The 19092-nt window shown below is 45.7% G+C and overlaps 1 protein-coding gene across 10 annotated transcripts in view; it reads left to right on the top strand.

Annotated features, from left to right (window-relative positions):
• The window catches only part of ZNF185 (zinc finger protein 185 with LIM domain), a 70389-nt gene that overhangs the window by 43468 nt on the left and 7829 nt on the right, over positions 1-19092 (top strand). For 2 of the 10 annotated variants that reach the window (XM_060138886.1, XM_060138880.1), the window contains exons 22-23: positions 11844-11942; positions 12848-14996. The exons of 6 other annotated variants lie outside the window; for them this stretch is intronic. In XM_060138886.1, coding sequence (XP_059994869.1) covers positions 11844-11942 — 99 coding nt within the window. In that variant the 3' untranslated portion in view covers positions 12848-14996. Of the gene's footprint in view, positions 1-11843; positions 11943-12847; positions 14997-19092 lie in introns of those variants that run through there. 2 more of the 10 variants (XR_009538626.1, XM_060138881.1) reach the window with 1 other exon arrangement.

Here is a 19092-nt window from a genome sequence, read left to right as displayed (position 1 = left end):
CAAAGTTTGGGGCCCAGGCCATTAGCTGAAAGGATGGTGGCACCTTTTACCGAGAAGGGAAGGACTAGAGGGGAGCAGGTTTGAGCAGAGGGAAGGCAGAGATGAGTGAAATTGAAGATGCCTCAGTGAGAGCTATGTGAGGAGCTCACATGGTCGTTTGGATATGTGAGTTTGTGTTCCAGGGTAAGGCTGGAGCTGGGAGTCCGCAGGGCATGCTTTTTCCCTGAGCCATCCCTGACCTGATGAAATCACCTAAGGTGTGAGTGGGTGGAGAGGGGGGCTGACGCTGAGCCTTGTGGCTTTCTAGCATTTAGAGGTTGGGAAGAGGAGGGGGTCCACAGAGGAGGGTGAGAAGTAACACAGAGTGCAATGCCCCAAGTGACACAGTTTCTCCGAAGACTGCATTGGTCACCCTGTCAGTGGTTGCTGAGAGATCAAATGGGATGAAGCCTGAGAACTGACCTTGAATTTTGCAGCATGGTGGTCATCTGTGACCTCAGTTGGAGCAGTTTTGCTGGAGTGAGGGGGATAGAAGGTTGACTGGAGTGGGCTCATGTGGAAATGGACAGAGTGAGCCTGGAAGACTCTCCTGATGGGTTGGCTTTGTAAGGGAGCAGTGCAAGCAGACAGTGGGGCAGAGGTGCCAGGCATGGGTTGGTGCAGATGGGAGCGATACAGTAGTGAGCAGACACTGATGACACAGGAGAAAGAGATGTTGATGGTGATCATGATGTACGTCTGTAGGAGAGAAAGATGGGTACCAGTTGACACATGGCAGGAATAGGAAAGGCCAAATCTCTGCGTCACATACAGAGAGGTTCCCAAGTTGGCTGGTGGAAGAATGAAGAACTTCAGTACTTGCTTCTGTTTTCTCAGTCGATTAGAAAACATGATCATCTATGAGTGAGAGTGGGCAAGGGGTGTTGGACACTCGAGAAGAAAGGGGAGTCTGTGAAATGTTGTCTCAGAGACAGGGAGGGTGGATGGGCTGTGCAGAGCCTGCTTGAAGGGAGGGCTCGTTCGTTCCTATGGAGACCGGTCAGCATGTACTGTGTTGTTCCCTAGCCAGGCTCAGCCACAAGGGTGAAGCGGGGGCAGTTGCATTTACTGGGGCGGAGATTATGCCAGGTGAGTTGGCAGGGTTTGGTCTGTGTGCAACGGAACAGTAACAGTGAGGCGGCGAGCTGGTCCAGTAATGGAGCTTCCAGCGGTGGCAGAGGCCAGCCAAATAAGCTGGAGGACATGGAAGTCAAGCAGTGGGGTGTATGACTTGTTGGTTGTAACGAGATCTAGAGCAGCAGTTCTCACTCTGGAGTGTGCATCTCACACTTGACCAGCCCCTGAAGGGCTTGTTAAGACACAGAGTGCTGGGCCCCAGCCCAGTATCTAGCTCAGTACGTCTGGGTGGGACCTGAGAATTGGCCTCTCTAACAAGTTTCCAGGCAATGCTGAGGCTGCTTGTCCACATGGAGTCTGGCCAGAGCAGTGGCCGAGGCAGAGAGGGGCCCAGAACATTGGAGGAAGGGAACAAAAGGCCACGTGGTGGGAAGCTCTTCCATCTGCGTGGACCCAGAATTGACTCAGGAGTGCTGCAGGCAAAGAACTTTCTGTTTCCCTGATTCCTGGACTTACATGAAAACTTATTAGAAACTATTATGAGCAATTACATACCAATAAATTGGACACCCTAGAAGAGGTGGATAAATCCTTAGAAACATACAACCTACCAAGACAGAACCAAGAAGAAATTGGAAGCTTGAACAGACGAATAATAAATAAGAAGATTGACTCAGTAACCAAACACCTCTCAACAAAGAAGAACTCAAGGCTGGGTCTTCACAGGCGAGTCTACCAAACATTTAAAGAAAAATTAATACCAATCCTTTTTATACCCTTCCAGAAATGGAAGAAAGAACACTTCCAAACTCATTTTATGAAGTTAGCATTATCCTGACACCAAAGCCAGGCAAAAAATTAGAAATAGAGCTACCAGATGATCCAGCAATCCCACTTCTGTGTATATACACAAAGGAATTGAAATCAGGATCTCAAAGAGGTGTCTGTATTCTCTGTTCATTGCAGCATTGTTAACAATAGCCAAAACATGGAAGCAACCTGATTGTGCGTTCCCTGATGAATGGCTGAAGAAAATGTGGTATATAGGGACTTCCCTGGTGGCACAGTGGTTAAGAATCCGCCTGCCAATGCAGGGGACACGGGTTCGAGCCCTGGTCCGGGAAGGTCCCACATGCCATGGAACCACTAAGCCCGTGCACCACAACTACTGAGCCTGTGCCCTAGAGCCCCACGAGCCACAACTACTGAGCCCACGTGCCACAACTACTGAAGCCCGTGCACCTAGAGCCTGTGCTCCGCGACAAGATAAGCCACCGCAGTGAGAAGCCCATGCACTGCAATGAAGAGCAGCCCCCACCTACACAACTAGAGAAAAGCCCGCGTGCAGCAACGAAGACCCGACGCAGCCAAAAATACATTAAAAAAATAAAATGTGGTATATACACAAAATGGGATATTATTCAGCCTTTAAAGAAAGAAGGAAATCCTGCCATTTGCAACAACATGGATGAACACGTAGGACGTTGTGCTAAGTGAAGTAAGCCAGACACAGAAGGACAAATACTACCTAGTACCACTTATGTGAGGAATCTAAAACAGCCAAACCCATAGAAGAGAGTAGAAGGGTGGTTGCCAGGGGCTGGGGAGGGGGAAATGGGGAGGTGATGGTCAAAGGGTACAACGTGTCAGGTACCCAAGATAAGTAAGTTCTAGAGATCTAGAATATTTTGTCAATTTTTGGTTATATACTTTAATTACAGGGCACCCCTGTTAAACAGAGAGCAAAATTACGGGAGTCTCAGACCTAAGCAACTCTGGGCACATTTGGTCTCTCAGAGCCAAGTGTTGGGTTAAGGGTGCAGTTGGAGTGGGTTGGGGTCCCAGGAAGGCTTTGTGAGGGAGGTGGGTCCAGAGTCAGAGGTGAAGAGGTGTCCAAGGGTCTTTTCCAGGTGGCTAAACAGGTCTCCATCATGCGTACGGAGGGAATAGGGATGAAGAGACAGGCAGGAGGCTGGCAGGCCTGGGAGGAGGAGGCACAGAACGGCAGGGATTTTAAACTTGCCTGATTGGAGCTCACACAGAGCTGGGGAACTTGGAGTTGTGGCAAAATAGGCCTGATATTCTTGGGGAATTCTTGGAATGTGGGCAGGGTGCCTGAGAGCCACCCCTGGGGTCCATGAGCACAGAGGTGAAGAGGATATTATTTTCGTAAGATCACACAGCTGCTCAGAACCGAGGGTGGAAATCCTGGTTCCAATATCAGAGCCAGTGTTGTCTCAGCTACACCCTGCAGCCTCCCAGGATATGCCATTCCATTGCTCAAGTTCATTTGTATAAACTAATCTGTCACTATCCTTAACTGTAGGTTTATCTTACCTTTGTTAGATTGACATAACATTTTAAAATACTAGTTTGTAGGGGACTTCCCTGCTGGTCCAGTGGGTAAGCCTCCGCGCTCCCAATGCAGGGGGCCCCGGTTCAATCCCTGGTCAGGGAACTAGATCCCTCATGCATGCCTTAGCTAAGAGTCCGTATGCCACAACTAAGAGTCCACATGCCACAACTAAGAGTCCGCATGCCGCAACTAAAGATCCTGCGTGCCGCAACTAAGACCTGGTGCAGCCAAAATAAATAAATAAATGAACATTAAAATAAATAAATACTAAAATAAATAAATAAAATGGAATACTAGTTTGTTTTGTTATATTTAGGAAGAAAGAGCAGACACTTATGGCCACAGCATCACAACAACCTTTTAGGGTCCCTGTTCTCCGCAGCGTGAGGCATGTTGCAAGCCCAGATTGTTGATTTTTTTCCTGTGTTCCCAGAGGTGACCCCCTAAATGGATCAGCACCATTAGCTGGCTAAGTTGAGGTTCAAGTCCTGGTCTACAGTAACTAGAATCACAGAGGGCTGATAAATTTACAGTGAAAAAATGGCCAGGAGGATAGCCTCATCCACCAGAGGGCAGACAGCAGAAGCAAGAAGAACTACAGTCCTGCAGCCTGTGGGACAGAAACCACATTCACAGAAAGACAGACAAGATGAAAAGGCTGAGGGCTATGTACCAGATGAAGGAACAAGATAAAACCCCAGAAAAGCAACTGAATGAAGTGGAGATAGGCAACCTTCCAGAAAAAGAATTCAGAATAATGATAGGGAAGATGATCCAGGACCTCAGAAAAAGAATGGAGGCAAAGATCGAGAAGATGCAAGAAATGTTTAACAAAGACCTAGAAGAGTTAAAGAACAAACAAACAGAGATGAACATTACAGTAACTGAAATGAAAACTACACTAGAAGGAATCAATAGCAGAATAACTGAGGCAGAAGAATGGATAAGTGACCTGGAAGACAGAATGGTGGAATTCACTGCCGCGGAAGAAAATAAAGAAAAAAGAATGAAAAGAAATGAAGACAGCCTAAGAGACCTCTGGAACAACATTAAACGCAACAACATTTGCATTATAGGGGGTCCCAAAAGGACAAGAGAGAGAGAAAGGACCGGAGAAAATACTTGAAGAAATTATAGTCAAAAACTTCCCGGCGTCCGTGCCCGAGGCTTGTGGGTCTGCGGCCGCAGCGTGTGGTGCTGGAGCTCGAGGGGGTGGGGGTTGGGGGCGGGCTGGCTGCTGCCATGGCCGGGAGTCAGGACATGTTCGACGCCATCGTGATGGCGGATGAGAGGTGATGATGGTGCCAATTACACAGCTGGGCCTTCAAAGTTAGAGCCACAGTCACGGTACATTTTGTGATCATCTGATGACGTTTCTCCTTGCTAGTCTCCTGAGATGTGATGGAAAGCCCAGTTTCATGGGGAAGGTTATCAGGAAGGCTATGAAGAAGGAAGTAGTTTGGGTATGATTGAAGGAAGACAGTATGGCATGTTACATGGAGCTAAAATCGGATCTGAGATCGGGTGCTACCAAGGTTTTGCTTTTGCGTGGAGATGTCTCCTGCACGGCTGGGCCACTGAGAAAGACAGCAAAGAGATGAAGGTCTTAGAATCGTTGATTGGAATGATTCAGAAATTCCCTTATGATGACCCTACTTATGATAAACTTCATGAAGACTTAGACAGAATTAGAGGGAAATTTAAGCAGCTTTGTTCATTACTAAACATCCAGCCCGACTTTAAAATTAGTGCAGAAAGTTCCAGACTTTCATCTTGAGGATGACAGATGCACAAAGACGAAACGTCAGGGAACAGATGTTCATATGTTAAGTGTTTAAAAATGTGATTAAGGGCAAAACAATGATGGGGGATTCATTGTTTTGCAGGGAGGGTTCCAGCTTGGCCGCTGAAAGGGCTTCCTTCCCCCAAGGTCTGCCGGGTGGCCTCGATGCCCCCCACGGGGCCCCTCCACATAGGCCCGTCCTTTGTTGGGCCCTGTCTGCTCTGCAGCATGAACGTGGCCCTGGCAGAGTCCTCACCAGGCTGCTCTTCTCTGGTCCAGGGTCCAGGCCCCAGGCTCACGGGTTCTCGTCATCTGGCAGGCCTGGCTGGATCTAGACTTGGGTTGGCTCTGGATATGATAAACCTCGCCTTTACCCCCGCCCCCGGGCTTTGGTCAGCGCTCAGAGGGACGGTTTTTTTAAAAAATGAGAGCCACAGGGTTGACACAAAGCAGGTTAATGGGAAGGAGCGATGGGTACTGGACATTTATTGACCCTTGAGATGTACCAGTGCTGTGACCTGCTTCTCATGTTTTATTTAGTCCCTTCAGGAGCCCATGAGGTAGGCGTTATTCCCATTTTACAGACGAGGAAACTGAGGCCCAAGAGACTGCCTGGTCCAAGGGCAGTGGGCAGCAGAGCTGGGACTCCAGCCCTGTCTCCTGGTGCCCGCTCTGGAATGCACAGTCGCACCCACAGTCTCGGGGTCCCTACCCGCAGGTCCCCGCTGTGCCCCGTGGAGCCCTGGGGCTTCTCATGTGGCCATGGACGTGGGCGTCTGGCTGAGAGGAGCAGAGGCCAGCCCTGCCCCCAGGAAGCCGGGATGAGCTCTTCCTGTGTCCCCGGGTGGGTGGGGCTCTGCAGCATCAAAAATGGTCAAGGGGAGGAGACTTTAAGGCCACCATTCTACGTGCAGAAACTTTCGAGCCTTACTGCATGCAGCCTTCCTTCTAGTGTGAGTTCTTCTGTCTTCTGCTCAGACTTAAAAGGCATCATCTGTACACGGTGCACGGCCTCAGGTGCGCCTTCGTCACAGACACCAGCAGTGCTTATCTCTGGCTGGTGGGATGGAGGGGCTTTTGTTGTCGTTTACCTGGGTGGATTTTTGTGCTTCCTAAGCTATCTGTTTAGATAATGTATTATTTTTATAATTGAAAAAAATAAAGAGTATATTTTAAAGCAGAAAAAAAAATTCCCTAACATGGGAAAGGAAATAGCCACCCAAGTCCAGGAAATGCAGAGAGTCCCATACAGGATAAACCCAATGAGAAACACGCCGAGACACACAGTAATCAAATTGGCAAAAATTAAAGAAAAAGACAAGAAAAATTATTGAAAGCAGCAAGGGAAAAACAACAAATAACATACAAGGGAACTCCCATAAGCTTAACAACTGATTTCTCAGCAGAAACTCTACAATCTAGAAGGGAATGGCATGACATATTTAAAGTGATGAAAGGGAAGAACCTACAACCAAGATTACTCTACCCGGCAAGGATATCATCAGATTCGATGGAGAAATCAAAAGCTTTACAGACAAGCAAAAGCTAAGAGAAGTCAGCACCACCAAACCAGCTGTACAACAAATGCTAAAGGAACTTCTCTAAGTGGGAAACACAAGAGAAGAAAAGGACCTGTAAGAACAAACCCAAAACAATTAAGAAAATGGTAATAGGAACATACATATCGATAATTACCTTAAATGTGAATGGATTAAATGTTCCAGCCAAAAGACACAGGCTTGCTGAATGGATACAAAAACAAGACCCAGATATATGCTGTCTACAAGAGACCCACTTCAGACCTAGGGACACATTCAGACTGAAAGTGAGGGGATGGAAAAAGATATTCTATGCAAATGGAAATCAAAAGAAAGCTGGAGTAGCAATACTCATATCAGATAAAATAGACTTTTAAATAAAGAATGTTACAAGTGACAAGGAAGGACACTACATAATGATCAAGGGATCAATCCAAGAAGAAGATATGACAATTATAAATATATATGCACCCAACATAGCACCTCCGTACATAAGGCAACTGCTAACAGCTATAAAAGAGGAAATCGACAGTAACACAATAATAGTGGGGGACTTTAACACCTCACTTAACATCAGTGGACAGATCATCCAGACAGAAAATTAATAAGGAAACACAAGCTTTAAATGACACAACAGACCAGCTAGATTTAATTGATATTTATAGGACATTCCATCCAAAAACCGCAGATTACACTTTCTTCTCAAGTGCACACGGAACATTCTCCAGGGTAGATCACATGTTGGGTCACAAATCAAGCCTCAGTAAATTTAAGAAAACTGAAATCATATCAAGCATGTTTTCTGACCACAACGCCATGAGATTAGAAATCAGTTACAGGGAAAACAACGTAAAAAGCACAAACACATGGAGGCTAAACAATACGTTACTAAATAACCAAGAGATCACTAAAGAAGTCAAAGAGGAAATCAAAAACTACCTAGAGACAAATGACAATGAAAACACGATGGTCCAAAACCTATGGGATGCAGCAAAAGCAGTTCTAAGAGGGAAGTTTATAGCTATACAAGCCTGCCTCAAGAAACAAGAAAAATCTCAAATAAACAATCTAATGTTACACCTAAAGGAACTAGGGAAAGGAGAACAAACAAAACCCAAAGTTAGTAGAAAGAGAGAAATCATAAAGATCAGAGCAGAAATAAATGAAATAGAAACAAAGAAAACATTAGCAAAGATTGATAAAAGTAAAAGCTGGTTCTTTGAGAAGACAAACAAAATTGTTAAACCATTAGCCAGACTCATCAAGAAAAAGAGGGAGAGGACTCAAATCAATAAAATTAGAAATGAAAAAGGAGAAATCACAACCAACACTGCAGAAATACAAAGAATTATAAGAGATTACTACAGACAACTATATGCCAATAAAATGGACAACCTGGAAGAAATGGACAAATTCTTAGAAAGGTATAACCTTCCAAGACTGAACCAGGAAGAAATAGGAAATATGAACAGACCACTCACAAGTAATGAAACTGTGATTAAAAATCTTCCAACAAACAAAAGCCCAGGACCAGATGGCTTCACAGGTGAATTCTATCCAACAATTAGAGAAGAGCTGACACCCATCTTTCTCAAACTCTTCCAAAAAATTGCAGACGAAAGAAAACTCCCAAACTCATTCTATGAGGCCACCATCACCCTGATACCAAAACAAGACAAAGATACTCCAAAAAAAAATTACAGACCAATATCACTGATGAATATAGATGCAAAAATCCTCAACAAAATATTAGCAAACAGAATCCAACAACAGACTAAAAGGATCATACACCATGATCAAGTGGGATTTATCCCAGGGATGCAAGAATTGTTCAGTATACACAAATTAACCAATGTGATACACCATATCAACAAATTGAAGAAGAAAAACCATATGATCATCTCAATAGATGCAGAGAAAGCTTTTGACAAAATTCAACACCCATTTATGATAAGAAACTCTCCAGAAAGTGAGCATAGAGGGGGAACCTACCTCAACATAATAAAGGCCATATATGACAAACCCACAGCAAACATTTTTCTCAATGGTGAAAAACTGAAAGCATTTCCTCCTGAGATCAGGAACAAGACAAGGATGTCCACTCAAGCCACTATTATTCAACATAGTTTTGGAAGTCCTAGCCATGGCAGTCAGAGAAGAAAAAGAAATAAAACGAATCCAAATCGGAAAAGAAGTAGTAAAACTGTCACTGTTCACAGATGACATGATACTATACATAGAGAATCCTAAAGATGCCACCAGAAAACTGCTAGAGCTAATCAATGAATTTGGTAAAGTTGCAGGAGACAAAATTAATGCACAGAAATCTCTTGCATTCCTATACACTAATGATGAACTATCTGAAAGAGAAATGAAGGAAACACTCCCATTTACCATTGCAACAAAAAGAATAAAATACCTAGGAATATACCTTCCTAGGGAGACAAAAGACCTGTATGCAGAAAACTGTGACACTGTTGAAAGCAATTAAAGGTGATACAAACACATGGAGAGATATACCATGTTCTTGGATTGGAAGAATCAATATTGTGAAAATGACCATACTGCCCAAAGCAGTCTACAGATTCAATGCAATCCTTATCAAATTACCAATGGTATTTTTTACAGAACTAGAACAAAAAATCTTAAAATTTGTATGGAGACACAAAAGACCCCGAATAGCCAAAGCAGTCTTGAGGGAAAAAAACGGAGCTGGAGGAATCAGACTCCCTGACTTCAGACTATACTACAAAGCTACAGTAATCAAGACAGTATGGTACTGGCACAAAAACAGAAAGATAGATCAATGGAACAGGATGGAAAGCCCAGAGATAAACCCATGCACCTATGGTCAGCTAATCTATGACAAAGGAGGCAAGGATATACAATGGAGAAAAGACAGTCTCTTAAGTAAGTGGTGCTGGGAAAACTGGACAGCTACATGTAAAAGAATGAAATTAGAACACTCCCTAACACCATACACAAAAATAGACTCAAAATGGATTAGAGACCTAAGTGTAAGACCGGACACTATAAAACTCTTAGAGGAAAACATAGGAAGAACACTCTTTGACATAAATCACAGCAAGATCTTTTTTGAGCCACCTCCTAGAGAAATGGAAATAAAAACAAAAATAAACAAATGGGACCTAATGAAACTTAAAAGCTTTTGCAAAGCAAAAGAGACTACAAACAAGACGAAAAGACAACCCTCAGAATGGGAAAAAATATTTGAAACGAATCAACGGACGAAGGATTAATCTCCAAAATATATAAACAGCTCATGCAGCTCAATATTGAAAAAAACAAACAACCCAATCCAAAAATGGGCAGAAGACCTAAATAGACGTTTCTCCAAAGAAGACATACAGATGGCCAAGAAGCACATGAAAAGCTGCTCAACATCACTAATTATTACAGAAATGCAAATCAAAACTACAATGAGGTATCATCTCACACCAGTCAGAATGGCCATCATAAAAAATCTATAAACAGGGCTTCCCTGGTGGCGCAGTGGTTGAGAGTCCGCCTGCCAGTGCAGGGGACACGGGTTCGTGCCCCGGTCCGGGAAGATCCCACATGCCGCGGAGCGGCTGGGCCCGTGAGCCATGACCGCTGAGCCTGCGCGTCCGGAGCCTGTGCTCCGCAGCGGGAGAGGCCACAGCAGTGAGAGGCCCGCGTACCGGGGAAAAAAAAATCTATAAACAATAAACGCTGGAGAGGGTGTGGAGAAAAGGGAGCCCTCTTCCACTATTGGTGACGATGTAAACTGATAGAGCCACTATGGAGACCAGTATGGAGGTTCCTTAAAAAACTAAAAATAGAATTACCATATGACCCAGCAATCCCACTACTGGGCATATACCCGGAGAATACCATAATTCAAAAAGACACATGCACCCCTATGTTCATTGCAGCACTATTTATAATAGCCAGGTCATGGAAGCAATCTAAATGCCCATTGACAGACGAATGGATAAAGAAAAAATGGTACATAGATACAATGGAATATTACTCAGCCGTCAAAAGGAACGAAATTGGGTCATTTGTAGAGATGTGGATGGATCTAGAGACTGTCATACAGAGTGAAGGAAGTCAGAGAGAAACAAATATCGTGTATTAATGCACATATGTGAAACCTAGATAAATGGTACAGATGAACCGGTTTGCATGGCAGGAATAGAGACACAGACGTAGAGCACAAACATATGGGCACCAAGGTGAGAAAATGGTGGGGGCGGGCGGGGGTGTGATGAATTGGGAGATTGGGATTGACAAATGTACACTAATATGTATAAAATGGGTAACTGATAAGAACCAGCTGTATAAAAATGTACATAAAATAAAATTCAAAAAATAAATGGCCAGGAGACAGGAACTGAAAAACGGAAGAAAGAGCCACTAGAGAGGTGCTTAGTGAGAACCCACAGAGGGACTTGGGGACCCTTGCGGCCGCTCTCCGCTGCTTTCAGCTGGAAACCAGCAGCCTTAGCCAGGCTGGGCCTGGAGACAGCTGGAGTCTCAGAAACATGGGGACTCTTGGTCTCCTCTTAGCTGAGACTGTCTGCAGGCTGCCCTACTCTGACTCCTCGTACCAGGAGGGTCTGCTGCAGATGACTGACTGTTCTCATCCTTTAGACGTTCGCTGGAGAGACACGCCGGAGCGGCTGGACTGCTGAAATAGCTTTACCTTTCAGTGGGCCTTCATGTCACCTTCTTTTGGACTTTCAATGTCACAATTAAAGCCCTCCTGTAGGTGAGGAAATGGAGGCTCAGGGAGCCTCCGTAACTTACCCAAGCTCACCTGGCTAATAAGTAGTGGATTTAGGGCTCAAACCCAGGCCCAATTCTGAAACGTTGGCTCCTAACCGCTGTGTGATCATTCTGCCTGTTAGGTTCTTTTTGTTTTTGGTTGGGTTTTGTCTCTGTTAGCCATTTTTAAATCGTCTGCTTCGAAGTCCAGGATGTGCGATCAGCTTGGAGCCTGCCCGCTCCACTCGCTTATGTTGCTTCGCTTGTGTGCCGACCTCTAGCTTGTTCTCTCTTTCAGTGTGGGATTTGCAGTAAACCGATGGGTGAGCTTCTGGATCAGATCTTCATTCACCGCGACACCATCCACTGTGGGAAATGCTATGAGAAGCTCTTCTAGGTGGGTGCTGGAAACTTACTAGAGGGCAGAAATGGGCTCTGGTCTCTCCCTGAGTCTTGACCTGGGACAGTGGTCTCTCTCTTAGCCTTTATGTTCAGGGGACCCCGAGTCCTTGTGTCCCTATGCCTTGTGATACTTTGAAGTCTTAGGTGGCGCAGATAAAGACCCTCCCCGTGGACATTTCCAAGTTGCAGGAGTCATTGTCTCTTCCTGTCAAGAAGCACCTTCCATGCAGTACCTCAGCTAAGCCCTCTAGCTGCCCTGAAATGCTGGCCAGGCCTATGTTGTTAGCCTCATTTGGGAACAAGGAAGTAAAGACCTAGAAAGGAAAAGGACACGGGGAAACACCTGGCTTGTAGATGGCAGAGTCAGGACCTCAACCCAGGACTTCAGATTCAGGTCCGGGGCTCTCTGCCACATTCCCTCGAGTCGCCTCCGGCATTGCTCATATAGCATCAGATCAGGCCTCAGCTGAGGTATTCAGTGAAACAGATGCACAGCTGGGTAGCAGCAGCAGGTAAAGGCCAGGATACGCAGGCGTGTGTGGGAGATGATGGTGCTGTCCCAGCGCCTGGGCGGCCTCTGGGCCACATTGTGAACTCTGCCTGAAGTCAGGTTTGCATGCTGAAAGCCCGTGGGATCGACCCCGGTGTCAGCTTCACGGGGCCCAGTGACCCTCCTCAGCCAGAAGCACAGAGCAGAATATCTCCCTTGAAGGCAGTGGGGATCGGTACCAACCGGGCCCTCCACCAGCCACAAGCCTGTTCCGCCTTTTCTCCAGAAGACACATTGACCTGGCCTGTCCCTCCCGGTGCCTGGAGCAGTCGCCCTCGCCAAGGGCTTCTGACTGCTCACTGGATCGGCTGTGTGTTTCCAGTCTCATGGACACTTCTATTTCCTTTTAGCTCCTCCAGGCTAAGAAGAAGCTGATAACTCCTGGACAAGTTTGACTGTCCCCACGAGCCCCAAGTTGCTGACTCTTCTTTCCTCACTTCCTCTCTCCTCCATGTGATTGCTTCACGTTTTTGCTCTTCTTAAGTTGAACTTGCTTACATCCAGTAGCATATCTTAATGATGTTATGATAATTACTTGTGTGTGTGGCTTTTTAGAGCTTAGAAAGCACTTCCCATCCATTATGTTACTTCCGGCTCAAGCAAAGCGGATTGAACAGTAATTCCATTTTGGCTTCCCTCAGACTGGTCGGCTTCCTGATGAGTTTAGGTGGCCTGGTACGATAGTCACGGACAAGAGCGTGGGGTGCGGTGTATCCTGACTCTTGGGACAGAGAGCAAATCACATTCTGGTTCACAGCTCTGAGTGTACCTTTGGAACTTGACAGAAGAAGCAGACCTCCTGAAGCTTCTGAGGGGTTAAAGACTGTTGACGATCCCTGGTGGGTAAATTGCAGACGCTGAATGCTAGGGATTGACATAGGCTAAAGTTCAGCTTGTCTATTTGCCGTATATATTTTTTAAACTTTCCGTATACTTTTACAACTAGTTAGTTGCTTTTGATTGAGTTATATAGCAGATTTTAATGACCTCCTACCTACCTACCTTTCAGTGTAGTTGCGTTTTGTCCTGCAGGCATGTGGACACGTATTAGAAAGTTTATGCGTTAGGTTTAAATTCTATAGGATGTGATTCTTAAGAGGCTACTGACCAAAGGGGCATCTGTGTCTGAACCTTGCTGGCTGATTAATACCTTTGCCCTCAATGTCCGGTCCCTAAACTTTACACAGAAATCCCCTAAAGCAAGTTGTAGGGTCTATAGACTCCAGCAGGATTATGAAGGGAGAAAATCAGCTAACATCTCTTGAGGCCTTACTGCGTACCAGGCATCATCACAAGGTGGTGGCGTTAATCCCCATGCTAATCGTGTACAGAGGGTGTTCCTCTCCGCAGTTTGCAAGTGAGGACGTTGAGGCTCAGGGAGGCGGTCATTGCGTTGTGCACGGCGCACCCATGTAACGCTCTCTAGCACCCATGCCCTCTCCAGTAACAGTAATGCTGAGTATATGTGAAGCACTGTGTGGAGGTGACACCCTGACGCACACTTCTACAAAGAGGGGAAGGTGGGGAATTGCACCCCTCCTCTGGGCATCCTGGGTCCCCATCAAATACCAGAAGGGCCAAACTGGCCCTCTCACCTCCCTTTTCCATGAAAACACTTCTGAACTGAAATACTCTCAGCTGGGAACAGATTTGACTCACAGACCTTCCCAAAGACGAGCTTGTCAACCCAGGGGAAGCTCCAGTAGGCTAGCGGATCTGGGCACAGGGCCCTCAGTGACCTCCCATTTTCCAGTCCAGACTCTGTCCCATGCTAGTGGCAACTACTGAGACCCCAGGTACTTGGAACAGGGATACCTGTCGGCCAGCTGGACAGATGCAGGCCCATTCATGCAGTCAGCTGATGCTCTGCTCAGGTTCGACTGGGCCCCTCTGCCTTTGGGACCAGCATCGCTGTGTAAGTTCCTCGAAAGGACAACCTGACAGTTTTTATGATGACAAATGAGGGCGTTTTCTCTTGGTTTAATTAGAAAGTGCCTCTCCATCTCTCTCCAGTTTCTGAGCCCTGTGCACGTTGGCTGGTGGACTTCTTCTTCCTGCCAAATGAGCAGAGAGGAATGTTCCATTTATTTCCATAGATGTGCGTCAGATTTGCTGTGGAGTGGAAAACTGGCCATGTACTCGCACAAAACATGAGCTGGTTTTCCTCAGGACGGTAGGGACTGACACGTAGGTGCTGAATGAATGAGTGAAAGGGAAAGAAAGGTCGTGCCTTTGGGTGGGAGGCAGCACCCCTGAGTCTTGGCAGGATCAAGAGGTGCAAGATAGGCTGGCTTCCCTGCCTTCTAGATACACTCTGCCTTTAAGAGAGTTTTAGAACCAACATGCAAGATATTGACTCCAATCTGAAAAAGTCTCTTTCATGTTTAAATGGCACAGAATTCTTTCGCTTCTTTTTATTTGCCTAGAATTTTTAATCATACTTGCTTAACTCATTAATGTACACAATTATAATAAATGGTAAGATATTTCATGTGTAAATGTTAAGGTTTCCTTTTATAGGTGTAATAACTTGGTGTATTTGGCTGTGTGATTTATTTTCTCCTATTACCTGAAGCCACTCTCTTTACAAAAGCAAATAAATACTTTAAGGAGTATCAAAGTTTTCTCTACAGAAGCAAATACTTTTAAGAAGTATCAAATCTAAAGAGAAAACAACAGCATTATCTAGAAACTATGCCTGCACAGCGAGTGTGCAATTCTAGGCCTGTCAGATCGAATGAAGGAGATTTTATTCTTTCGGGCCCATCCTTCCTTTCATTGTCGACAGTCCTTATTGAACTCTTGCAGTGACCAAGAGCTCAGTCCCTTAAAAGCCCATTCTGTCTGGGGAAATGCATTCCTCAGCTGACTTACAACCTGTTCCCTTTAACTATCACCCACCGGTAATCTGTAATCCCTCTTTTATATGCCAGCCCCTAAAATCGGTAAATACACTTGTTGGGTTCTTCCTCTGTCAACTCTTCTCCCATTTAAACACCCCTGATCCCATCAACTCTGACAGGAATTCTGCGTATGCATCTCTTAACCCTCAGAGGTGCCCCCAACCGCACGTCCGAACCCATTCCTCCAGATGTGTACCGACAGGCAGGACTTTCACCTTGTTCATTAAGGCTGGTGCCCAAGCGGTCAGAATCCTGTGGAACAGTCATTCTGCCTATCACGTGATCCATGCTTCCAGGTTTTGTTTCCGAAAATATAATTTGCATGTCATCGATGTCTTGATCCAGCCTGGGGCCAAAAAGGGTGGTCAGGAAGTCAGTCCAAAGATAGAAGACATGACAGAGAAATCCCTCTACAACTGAGCAGGGGCGTTGGGACCCAGTATTCAGTAGGTATTGAACTAGTGTCCCTCTAGCTACTTTCTCACCCCAACCTCACCCACCATCTTGGCTACGAGTACATTTGGGAAAGGAAGAAGAGGTTTTACCACTTCAAAGGCAAGAACTATAACAGTAGCTCCTAACCAGGACCTGGAGTCTCTGTTGGTGATAGCATGTGACACAAAGACCTAGAAAAAAAATAGGGGAGAGTTATTTTGAAAAATGGCTTAGCAGACCAGGTTCCCACCAAGCCGGTTGATCCCCAGTACCCAGCCTCCCCTATTCTTCCTTCCCCTTTATAGGTCCACACCTGTGAGGGCCCCCAACCCATACACCCCCACGTGGGGTCCTCTGGGGGACTCTGCTTATGAATGTATTCCGCCTGTGAATTTCCACACGCTCCATTTCTCTTGTGATGTTTCTCTGCACAATATCCTTTTCCCATGAACTTCCCAAGGGAGGAAAGCTTCCACCAGGGGGACCCAACACTGGTTACATTGAATTCAAAGTTGAGATCACTACGTGGCCATTTGGGGCCCCTCTTGCCACTGAATCAACAAGAAGGGTGTTATTTACCTGCCGGCTGAGCGCTCCTGACAATCGAGGGGAAAAGGGTCGCTGCAAGGACCACATAGCAAACCCCGGAGGAGAGTCTTCTGGGGGTGTCTCTTAGTGTTCCCACGTCCAATAACGTAAGATAACGGATGACTGTGATGACTCATGCAGGCAGGACCACTAAGGGATCAGATTGGTTAGGAATAAAGGTTTGTATCTTACTGCCTGGTAGACGACCACAGCCAGCTAGACGAGGTCATAGGGAACTGAAATGCTAGTGGGAAAGGAAGTTACAAATACTATGACCTCATGGCCAGTTGCAAAAATAACAGCTACAGAAGCTATGCATACTTCGTCTTGCTTTGCTATTATATATTTAAATCTGCCCCATTACTTTTCTTTCTCCTGTTTCCAAATCTCGCGTTTAAATTGTGTGGGTGGTGCTTAATCATATAATTTAACCTGTAGATCACAGTATGTCAAAGTGGAATTATGACAGAACTAGAGAAGGAACAGACATCCCCCAGAGAATGAGAGTGTATCTACTGGGACTTTTGACGTCCCCCCTTCTTGAAGAAGGCAAAGGCATATTCGTGTATATGAGGTATGGTTGCATCATGCTAAGCAGAAGCATAGTGTCACTGTTGTTATCATTTGTAAGAAAAATATGGGGTGTCAAAAAGAGGGTACACCTGGCTTTTTTCCCGGCGCCTTCTGGGAAACCTCCTGCGAATTATCCATGACAGTCCTGCGGGTGGAATTGCTGGGGGCTTTTTCCTCGCGTACCAGCAGCAGAGTTTCCCTGACCTTCACTGCTCCAGCCTTCTACCGCTTGTGTAAGCCACTGATTCCTTGTTCTCAACCCTTCCTGCTAGGGAGGGAGTGGCACTGCTTTCCTGATGGGCTTCCCTGTTAATGCTGTCTCCACCCAACCTTCTTCTGTACCGCATGTCCTGCCTGTGAATGGCTTCCGGAGCATGCACTCTACCTGTGAGTGTTTCCCACCATGCCATCTGTCCCATGAAGAATCCCTGCTCCAGCCCTTCCTCACTGTACACTCTGTCTCTGAACACCTTCTGCACAGTGCTGTCGCCCAAGGAGCACTTTGTGTGCCAGGCCCGTTATCTAATGCCATCTGCAGGATTCCTTTCCTTTTGAACATCCTCTGAACACTGAGCCCTGCTCATGAATGCTGCCCGTGTTCCCTCCCCATCCCACCCCCCACTGCCCAGGAACTCCTGTCTGCTGCACTCTTCATAATGTAATCAGCGTGACCTCCTCCTCTGGGTGCTTTCTGCGTCTAACTCTCTGCTTGGGAATGTGTGGGTCTCTTCCTAAAGTCCTCTGGCTGTGAGACATTGCTACAGGCCATTCTAGTGAAGATTGTCTGCACACTCATATTTTTAACAGCTTTATTGAGATATATTTAACACACAAGAAACTGCACACATTAAAATTGTTCACTGGGCTTCCCTGGTGGTGCAGTGACTGAGAGTCCACCTGCCGATGCAGGGGACACGGGTTCGTGCCCCAGTCCGGGAGGATCCCACATGCCACGGAGCGGCTGGGCCTGTGAGCCATGGCCACTGAGCCCGCGTGTCCAGAGCCTGTGCTCCACAGCGGGAGAGGCCACAGCAGTGAGAGGCCCGCGTACCACAAAAAAAAAAAAAAGTGTTCACTTTTTAAAATTAGTTTTGACACATGTATGTATCTGTGGACTCATCACCCCATTAAAATAGTGAATATATACATCACTCTCAAGACTTTCCTCCTGCTTCTTTGTAATCCTTCTATCCTGCAGCCACCTATCTGCTTTCTGCTACTGTGCATTACTTTGTATTTTAAAGCATTTTACGTAAAAAGTTTTATATAAAGAGTTTTACATAAATGGAATCATACAGTATGCACCCTTCGATGGAGGGATGGAAACATTCTAAACCTTGATTGGGATGGTGAGTATATACGAATGTATACATTTGTCAAAACTCATCATATGTACACTTAAAATGGATGTGTTTTATTGTCTGTTAAGTATTGTCAAATAAAAAACAAATACAGACTCATTAAGGAGAGACTTTTATTCAGAAGAATCGTTGAAAGAGGGGAAAGGGACTTTTGCAACAGAGGGAGGGGGACTTCTGCAATAGGGAGAATGCTGTGCTAGTAAATTCTGCGAGCATCTGAAAAGTTAGGAAAAAAGTTTTTCTTTTTTAAAGAGTAAGCAAGGTTAGAAAGAATTGGATGTGGGGAAGTGGGATGAAATGGTGGCCAGTCTATTCTCAGGAGGGGCTGTCTGCTGACTCAGGCTGGGGGTGGGCCAAAGTTCAGGGGCCTGGAGGAAGGAGAGGAGCTGAACCAAACTTTGATTAACAATCATTTTTTTTTCAATTCATCTATGCTTAAAGACAACTTAGAGTCTTCATAAGGATCTATCAGCTTTTAGGTCTGTGGGGCCAAATCAGGAGGGAGAGAGGAAAATGAGAAATGTTAGTTTGGAGGGTTGTAGGCAGATATTGAAAGAAATTGGAATAACTGAAAATTTCTTAAGTGTGGACAGTGTGCGCAAGATTGCAGGATTCAGTCCAATTTACAAATTCTTACATGGTAACAAAACCATGACGTTCTACAAAGAGGGGCAAAATAGCTCAGAGACAATGAACAGGACCAGAATGTCACAACCCACATCTCATAGTATTTTC

Source organism: Lagenorhynchus albirostris, chromosome X (genome assembly GCF_949774975.1).
Source record: "Lagenorhynchus albirostris chromosome X, mLagAlb1.1, whole genome shotgun sequence".
Classification (NCBI taxonomy): domain Eukaryota; kingdom Metazoa; phylum Chordata; class Mammalia; order Artiodactyla; family Delphinidae; genus Lagenorhynchus; species Lagenorhynchus albirostris.
The sequence above is the reverse complement of the archived record's forward strand: the minus strand, read 5'-3'. Positions and strand labels throughout refer to the sequence as shown.